At 51.7% G+C, this 9,509-nt stretch overlaps 1 protein-coding gene and 1 pseudogene across 1 annotated transcript in view; both read left to right on the top strand.

The window, feature by feature from the left end:
• Nucleotides 1–1,167: 1,167 nt before the first annotated feature.
• Nucleotides 1,168–4,689, top strand: LOC102417146 (annotated as a pseudogene).
• Nucleotides 4,690–7,449: 2,760 nt separating this feature from the next.
• SLC25A47 (solute carrier family 25 member 47) overlaps nucleotides 7,450–9,509 on the top strand; it is a 5,348-nt gene continuing 3,288 nt past the window's right edge. The window contains exons 1-2 of the mRNA XM_006103106.3: nucleotides 7,450–7,485; nucleotides 9,349–9,392. Coding sequence (XP_006103168.1) covers nucleotides 7,458–7,485; nucleotides 9,349–9,392 — 72 coding nt within the window. The 5' untranslated portion in view covers nucleotides 7,450–7,457. The remainder of the gene's footprint in view (nucleotides 7,486–9,348; nucleotides 9,393–9,509) is intronic.

Below are 9,509 nucleotides of genomic sequence, written 5' to 3'. Positions count from 1 at the left end.
CACCCATCCATTTACCCACCCACCCACCCATCCGCCCACCCATCCATTTATCGGCCCACCCATCCGTCCACCCACCCACCCGTCCATCTATCCACCCACCCATCCATCCACCCACCCACCCACACACCCACCCACCCACTCATCTGTTCACTGATTTGTTTCATGCACTTATTCACTGAGCCTCTCCGGCTGCCTGGCCTGTGCAGGGTGCTGTGCGCTCAGAGACAAAGCTGCTGGACTCTGCCTGCCAACAACACCCCGCTGGGGGGGGAGACAGTTAGACCTGCGCAAACCAGCCTAAAGGGAAAGGCGGGAGGTTTTCCACTCTGCTGTGGAGAAGGGTGTTTGTTTGGGAGACAAAGGGCAGGTGAAACTTGGCGGCAGTGACTGAGAGAACACGCTCTCAAGTGTCAGCTTCTTGGGCTGCCTTTTCTAACGCACCCCCCGCCCCGTCCCCACCCAGTGCCCCTGTGCCCACCCTACTCTACGTCTCTCCTCGGTCCTTATCACCGTCCGGCAGACTCTGTATTGTTATTTATTGTGTTGGTGTCTGTCTTCCCACCTAGAACAGAAGATCCATGGGTCAGGGGCATTTGTCTGATGCTGGAAGCCGGTCCATCCTTGCTGCTTGACACAGTCGCTGCAGGGAAGAAACATCTGCACAGCATATGTCTCAAGGGACCTGGCGTATATGGCATACTGTTCTTAATATGTTTGCTCCCCTTCTTGGCGCTATGTGTTTTAACCAGGGTCACCTCTCCGAGAAAGGTTGTTTCCCCAGGTAGGGATTTTTCCCTGAAGTTAGGGAGGGAATAAAACCCCTCAACTACATGCCAGGCGGGTGGTTAATCACCTTAACTAGCAACAATCACCCTTAAGCTACATAATCTTTACTCCCTGGAATGGAGATAAGAAACGCCCTAACCTTTCGAATGGAAATTGAGAGGATTAAAATTGACTGGTATAAATACAGAAGTAACAAGACAATGATCTCAGAACCTGGCTGGAGAACCCAGACAGAACTTGGCTGGAGATCCTGGCTAGAGATCCTGGCCAGGCTGCTGATCAACTGAACACTGTCTCTGTGTCATTCCTTCTTCGCCGACTCCGTCCACACCTTTGGGAACCCCTGGACCTGCTGGGGCTGGACCCCAACAATTTGCCACAATGTACGACCCAGACGAGGCTATGCAATATGACGAGCATGATGAGGAAATCACCCCAGAGTTGTGGCAAGAAGCATGCTGGATTGTAATCAGTTCCTATTTTGACGAGAAAGGCTTGGTCAGACAACAGCTGGATTCTTTTGATGAGTTTATTCAGGTGTCTGTTCAAAGAATTGTGGAAGACGCTCCACCTATAGACCTGCAAGCTGAAGCTCAGCATGCTAGTGGAGAAGTTGAAGAACCGCCAAGATACTCGTTGAAGTTTGAACAAATTTATCTCTCCAAGCCTACTTACTGGGAAAGAGATGGTGCTCCTTCACCGCTGATGCCAAATGAGGCCAGGTTACGGAATCTCACGTATTCTGCTCCACTTTATGTCGATATCACAAAAACAGTCACCAAAAAAGGTCAAGAGCAACTTCAGACTCAGTATCAGAAAACTTGTATAGGAAAAATTCCAATTATGTTGCGTTCAACTTATTGCCTGTTGAATGGCTTAACAGATCGTGATCTTTGTGAGTTAAACGAGTGCCCCTTGGATCCCGGTGGCTACTTCATTATTAATGGATCAGAAAAGGTTCTGATTGCGCAAGAAAAAATGGCAACAAACACGGTCTATGTGTTTGCCAAAAAGGATTCTAAATACGCCTACACAGGAGAGTGTAGGTCATGTCTGGAGAATTCTTCCCGACCCACCAGCACTATTTGGGTTAGCATGCTGGCAAGAGGAGGACAGGGTGCAAAAAAGAGTGCTATCGGCCAGCGCATTGTGGCAACGCTACCCTTTATCAAGCAAGACGTTCCCATTATTATTGTGTTCAGGGCATTAGGTTTCGTGTCTGACAGGGATATTTTAGAGCATATTATTTATGATTTTGAAGATCCAGAGATGTTGGATATGGTCAAACCTTCTCTCGATGAAGCTTTTGTCATCCAAGAACAGAATGTTGCACTGAATTTCATTGGCTCGAGAGGGGCAAAGCCTGGTGTCACCAAAGAGAAAAGAATTAAGTATGCCAAAGAAGTCTTACAGAAAGAAATGCTCCCTCACGTTGGTGTCAGCGATTTTTGTGAGACCAAAAAAGCTTATTTCTTGGGGTATATGGTGCATAGGTTACTTCTAGCAGCTCTGGGTAGAAGAGAATTAGATGACAGAGATCACTATGGAAACAAAAGATTGGATCTTGCTGGTCCGCTACTTGCATTCTTATTTAGAGGCCTGTTTAAGAACTTGCTTAAAGAAGTACGGATCTATGCACAGAAGTTTATTGATCGGGGAAAGGATTTTAACTTGGAGTTGGCAATTCAAACAAGGATTATAGCTGATGGCCTAAAATACTCTTTAGCTACTGGAAACTGGGGTGACCAAAGGAAAGCTCATCAAGCCAGAGCCGGAGTATCTCAGGTGTTAAACCGCCTGACGTTTGCATCTACTCTTTCTCACCTGCGTCGTTTAAATTCTCCGATCGGTAGAGACGGCAAGCTGGCAAAACCGAGACAGTTGCATAATACGTCGTGGGGAATGGTGTGTCCTGCCGAGACTCCGGAGGGCCATGCTGTAGGACTTGTGAAGAACTTAGCCCTGATGGCTTATATTTCTGTTGGATCTCAACCTTCTCCAATTCTGGAATTTTTAGAAGAATGGAGTATGGAAAATTTAGAAGAAATTTCTCCCGCAGCGATTGCTGGCGCAACCAAGATTTTTGTGAACGGCTGCTGGGTGGGAATACATAAAGATCCCGAACAACTTATGAACACTCTCAGGAAATTGCGGCGTCAGATGGACATCATTGTGTCTGAAGTTTCTATGATCAGAGATATTCGAGAGAGGGAGATTCGGATCTATACGGATGCCGGGCGTCTTTGTAGACCACTTCTGATTGTGGAAGAACAAAAGCTTCTGCTGAAGAAGAGACATATTGATCAATTAAAAGAGAGAGAATATAACAACTACGGCTGGCAGAATCTCGTGGCCAGTGGGGTAGTGGAATATGTTGATACTCTAGAAGAAGAAACAGTGATGCTGGCAATGACTCCAAATGATTTGCAAGACAAGGGAGTAGCTTACTCTTCCACATATACACACTGTGAGATTCACCCGTCGATGGTTCTTGGTGTCTGTGCATCGATTATTCCATTTCCTGATCATAACCAGTCCCCTAGAAACACATACCAGTCGGCTATGGGTAAGCAGGCCATGGGAGTTTATATCACCAACTTTCACATCCGTATGGATACATTGGCCCATGTTCTCTACTATCCTCAAAAGCCGCTTGTGACTACACGGTCTTCGGAATATTTGCGATTTAGAGAGTTGCCAGCAGGCATCAATTCAATTGTGGCCATTGCATCATACACCGGATATAACCAAGAAGACTCCGTTATCATGAATCGTTCAGCGGTAGACCGAGGCCTTTTCAGGTCTGTTTTCTATCGATCATACAAAGAACAGGAGTCCCAAAAAGGATTTGACCAAGAAGTTTTTGAGAAGCCTGCACGTGAAACATGCCAGGGGATGAGGCATGCCGTCTATGACAAGCTGGATGATGATGGTCTGATAGCTCCCGGGGTCCGTGTATCAGGAGACGATGTTATTATAGGCAAAACAGCCACCCTGCCTGAAAATGAAGATGAGCTGGAGAGCACGAACAGACGCTATACCAAGAGAGACTGCAGCACTTTCCTCAGGACTAGTGAGACAGGCATTGTGGACCAGGTTATGGTAACTCTCAACCAGGAAGGATATAAATTTTGTAAAATCAGGGTACGCTCTGTCAGAATTCCACAGATTGGAGATAAATTTGCCAGTCGACACGGTCAAAAGGGTACTTGTGGTATTCAGTACAGACAAGAGGATATGCCTTTCACCTGCGAAGGAATCACCCCTGATATCATCATAAATCCCCATGCCATCCCCTCTCGGATGACCATTGGTCACTTGATTGAATGTCTTCAAGGGAAGGTTTCAGCTCTCAAAGGCGAAATTGGTGATGCCACTCCATTTAACGATGCCGTTAATGTGCAGAAGATTTCTCACCTTTTGTCCAGTTATGGCTACCATCTAAGAGGAAATGAGGTCTTGTACAATGGATTCACTGGTAGAAAAATCACATCACAGATTTTCATCGGCCCCACTTACTACCAGCGCTTGAAGCATATGGTGGATGACAAGATCCATTCCCGTGCTAGGGGGCCTGTTCAGATCCTTAACAGACAGCCCATGGAGGGTAGATCCCGGGATGGTGGCCTGCGTTTTGGTGAAATGGAACGAGACTGTCAGATTGCCCACGGGGCAGCCCAGTTCTTAAGGGAGAGACTGTTTGAGGCATCAGATCCCTACCAGGTTCATGTTTGCAATCTTTGTGGAATGATGGCGATTGCTAACACCAGGACCCATACGTACGAATGCAGGGGCTGTCGGAATAAGACCCAGATTTCTCTGGTGCGGATGCCTTATGCGTGCAAACTGTTGTTTCAAGAGCTGATGTCTATGAGTATTGCGCCTCGAATGATGAGTGATTAGCTCTTTTAAAAGACTCCAACAAGACACTTACCAATGCTTTTTGTGTCTTATTTTTATGATGTGGCTTTTAAAATAACAAATAAATGTGTTACATGGTGAGAAAAAGCATTTTATTTGTTTTGTTTGATGATATGCATGCTTTTCTGTAAATAGGTAATACATTTTTGTAGCTAGTCTTGAAAAAAAAATAAGATAATTCGGGGGAGCATCAGAAAGGAATAAAGAGAAATGGCAGGAGCAGAAATATGCGCAAATTGTTCTTCTCGTGAGTTCTATTTCACATGCAATGATTAAAACAAAAATGATAACATTATCTGATATTAAAGATCATGATATTTAAAAGTGAGAAGAGTAAAGGGAACGAAACGCAACCAAGTTTTCTACTTTACTAAAAGTGGACTATGAGTCACATGTATAGATATTTTAATAGAGCAACTTCAAAGAAAACTACACAAAACCATACACTCAAAAGCTCTACAATTAAATCAAGAAGGCCCCCTAAACATGTTCAAATTGAGAGGATTAAAATCAACTGGTATAAATACAGATGTAACAAGACAATAAAACACACAGAACTTGGCTAGAGAACCTGGCTAGGCTGCTGATCAACTGAACGCTGTCTCCGTGTCATTCCTTCTTCGCCGATTCCGTCCACACCTTTGGGAACCCCTGGACCTGCTGGGGTTGGACCCCAACAGTCTGAGTTTACTGCTGTGGTCTGGTGCCTGGAATGTGGCACGTAGTAGGCATGCTATGTTTGTGGCATGAGGGGGAGATGATGCAGCTGGGGGCTGTGCAGATGGATTGTGAAATGGATCTGAACATAAACAGGACTGGGTGCCTCACTGGATGTAGGCTGCAGGGGGAAAGGCATTCAGGGCAATTTCTGGGTTCCTGGCTCAGGTTCCAGGGGGTGAGTGGTACTTACCACATTAGATGCTCTGCAGAAATCATGGGACTAAACAGCTCCCTGTTCTGTCAGTTAGACAACATTCCTCAAGCTCCCTCATCACGCAAGGTACTGGCCTTCATTAGCATCTGCAAATGAGCCTAAGCTCCAGGTGTACTTGACCTGCTCATAACAGGACTGTCACCTCCTTCCTTCTAGAACCTATGCTCCTATTAATGCAGCCTTTGCATTTGGCCGGCCACTTCCACTGGAGCTTGCCCTGAGTGGTCACAGACGTGAGGCAGGTACTATCCTCATTTCGTGGATGCAGAAACGGAGGCACAGAATGGTCAGGGAGCTTGCCCGAGGTTTCAGAGCTGACATGAGTGACAGAGCTGGCATCTGAACACAGGCAGCTTGGCTCCTAACCAGACAGAGCTGCTTCTCTCTAAAGTCCAGGACAGGCATCAGAACTGGCCTTGGACGGACCACCTCCTGCCCTTTGCCCTCTGCCGTGGCAATTGCTACTGGCAACTCGTGTCCTCCACTCAAAAATGGCTGGGCAGGCGCCAGCGAGGCTGCCCTCTGTCAATTCTCAGCCTGCTCAGGGCTGGCCTACAAGTCCACCCACCAGGACACGTGGCCCTGCCTGAGGGCCACCGTCCCCGGTCCGGCCAGGTTTCTGGTCAGGGGACATCCTGGACAAGTTCACGGCTCTCTGAGCCTCAGGGTCCTCGCAGGGCTGCAATGATTTCGAGCGACGAGCCGATGGAATCGGCCTCTTGTTGGAGCAGCTTCTAGTTTGGTTAGAGGCCAAACGGCCAGCCCAGCAGTGGGCCTCACAGGGCGTGGTCTCCTTGCTCAGCAAGCTCTGCTCAGCGCTGGGTCTTGCTGGGGTGGGGGACTCAAGTGGAGGCAGACTTCACTGGGGCCCTGGGAGCAGGGACAGTGTGGGACCAGGGCAGTGTGAAGGGGGTGGAACCAACTGTGGGCGGCTGGTGTTCATGCTGCTCCCAGGAGGGCCCTGACCAGCCTTCTGGGTGCCAGGCATCAGTGGCCCATGCCCCCACCCCTCCCTGTCAACTAGACGCCTTGAGGACTGGGCTCGGGCCTTATTTGCCTCAGTGCAGCCTCAGCTCTGATAGTGTTTGTTGAATGAATAAGTGAGGGAGCTTTTTTTTTTTTTAAATCCTCACCCGAGGATTTTTTCCATTGATTTTTAGAGAGAGTGGAAGGGAGGGGGAGAGACAGAGACAAACACTAATATGAGAGAGACACATCGATTGGTTGTCTCCCGCATGCCCTCGACCAGAGCTGGGAGCCTGCAACCGAGGTACGTGTCCTTGACTGGAGTCGAACCTGGGACCCTTCAGTACGCAGGCCGACGCTCTGTCCACTGAGCCAAACTGGCCAGGGCAAGTGAGGGAGCTTTGTGGGTTTCCTGAGCAGGAATCACTCCAGGGGAGTCAGGGAGGCCCAAGACACCAATGAGGTGTGAGCTGGGGCTGGAGGGGCAGGGACATCACAGCCCCGTTCCTGGACCTCCCCGGAGGTGTCTGGACATGGTCTGGGGCCCAGGCCTGCAGGTTGTGGACAGTGGTCCTGTGTCCCCAGAGCCTGATGCTCCTGTGGCCTCTCTCTACTGCCCACAGCTGGGTCCTGAGGGCACTGGGACAAGGGGCATTAGGGGCGGGGTGGGCGGGAATCCAGGTGGGCATCGACCTGCCTGCTTTCCAGCATGACCTCTGCCTCTGGGCCACTGGCCAGCAGCACCTGCTTCCACCCCCTCCCCCACTGCAGGTATTTAAGGTCTGAGAGGACCTGACCGGTTGTTGGTGGTGACATTGGACTGTTCTCAGGAGGGACACCCACGTTGTCCATGGATTTTATTGCTGGAGCCATCGGAGGTAGAGGACAGGGCAGCAGGGCCTTGTAGGGGACTGTTGCTCCTGGGGGTACCTGGAGGAGCTGGGGGATGCTCTGTCCTAGGGGGGCCTCTGGAAGACGTGGGGTTTGAGGAGTCACCCCAGAAGTGGCTGGGACCTGGTGTGGGCCTGGGTGCTGAGTGACAGGAGGACAGAGCTGGTTCCTGGGAGACTCCAGTGGCAACACAGGGCTGGGTGCAGGTGGGGGGGGTGGGGGTGAGTCTGCACTGGCCTGGGGGGCCCAGCTGGGGAGGCTGAGGGGCAGTTCTGGGATGGGGGGCTCAGGGGCAGAGGTGGTCTTTGCCTGGGCCAAGAGGAGGCTGGGAGTGACCAGCACAGAGGACTGGCTGAGCCGGGAAAGGACCAGAAGCTCCAGGAGAGGTGGACAGTGAGGACATTGCTGCCTGGAAGCTGTGGGCCGAGGAGGGGAGGGCCCGTCCCCGCCCCAGCCCCGCCCCAGCCCCGCCTGCCCAGCCACCGTGTGCAACTGTTTTTATTTCTGGGGAAAGGCCTCATTGCGAAAGACAGACCCAGACAGGTAACTGGCCCATTGGGAAACAGGCTCATTCGGGCTCCGGATCCTCCCAGCCGCCCACCTTGCAGGCGGTGGAGGCTGTTTTGGGCCGGGCACCCTTGGCCTTGCTTATCGTGTGAAACAGCAGTGGGCTCCTTCCTGTCCTTACTTCTGGGAACAGTGTGGGAGGGGAGGGGAGCAGCGCCAAGCCAGGGAGACCAGGGCTCTGGCCCCATCCAGAGGCTTGCTGAGGTCCTACTGTGTGCAGGGACTGAGGCCAGCTGCTGCCCTGGACATCAGCCCCCTAAGGAGGAGGCTCAGAAATGGGGCTTGGCTTGCCCAAGATCACACAGCCGGGAAGGGATCTTGGATGTCACATGTTTCCTCTGGAGTCCACGGAAGGCCTGGCAGAAAGGGCTTCTGCTCTGTGCTGGGTCCCGCGTCACAAGGAACAGACGTGGGCCTTGTCCTTGACTCCAGCTCTGGAGGCAGAGCTGGCATGCTGTGGGACAGGGGCGCTGATCCACAGGCTTCTGGGAACAGAGGCAGCCTGAGCTCAGGGGTGAGGGAGGGCTCCGGAGAGGAGGTGGTGCTGTGGGAGGGCTTTGATGGATGAATAGGAGTTTGCTGAGGTTTATGTGAGGGTCAAGGAGGGTAATTCTTTTCAAGTCAGTCAGTCTTTTACTTCATTTCATCCATTCATTCACTCTATTCTTTCATTCATGCATGTTTATTGAGTCCTGGGATACAGAGTAAATAGGACCCAACCCCAAAGCATTACTGCCCTCACATGGCCCTCGCCACCCATCCCCAGGGACCTGTCTGCTCACTCTCCAGCTTCCCCATGGCAGTGCTGGGGCCTGGACATTGAGTCCCTGGTGTCAGGAAAGGAGACGGAAACAGGATGGTGGCACCAGCCCGCTCTGCGGGGCAGAGGGCCCGGGTCCAGGAAGCCTTGCGTCCACTCTGTGCCACAGCTCGCGGTTCCAAGAGCCCTTCATGGAGCCCTGGGGGGGCTGGGCTCTCCCACCCCCAGACAAACTGGTCGCAGCCTGAGGCTTGAGGGCCAGCGCTGCCTGGCCTGGGACAGGCCCAGCCAGTGCCAGACCAAAAGTTCTCCCAAAACATGGCCCCAGAGGCAGGGCGAGGAGCATGCTGGGGGCCAAGACTCAGGGAAGGAGACATCGCCAGCAGCCAGGTGGGAGTCCCTACAGCTCTCGGAGCCTCCGTTGCCTCGTTTGCAGAAGAGGGTGGCTCTCCTGTTGATGAGGCACTGGACAAGGAGGGTTCTGCTCCCGCTGTCCTCACCCCGAGCTCTGGTTTCCTTCCAGGCGTCTGCGGTGTTGCTGTGGGCTACCCCCTGGACACGGTGAAGGTGTGTGGTGATAGGCCCTGCAGCCCTCCTCCTCCCCCCTCCCCCACCCCGCCTGCCCCTGCACCCCATCCCCGGCCAGAAGAGCTTCCTAGGGTGCTCATCACACCCGGCCCTCCC

This window comes from Myotis lucifugus, unplaced genomic scaffold (assembly GCF_000147115.1).
Source record: "Myotis lucifugus unplaced genomic scaffold, Myoluc2.0 scaffold_464, whole genome shotgun sequence".
Taxonomy (NCBI): Eukaryota; Metazoa; Chordata; class Mammalia; order Chiroptera; family Vespertilionidae; genus Myotis; species Myotis lucifugus.
The sequence above is the reverse complement of the archived record's forward strand: the minus strand, read 5'-3'. Positions and strand labels throughout refer to the sequence as shown.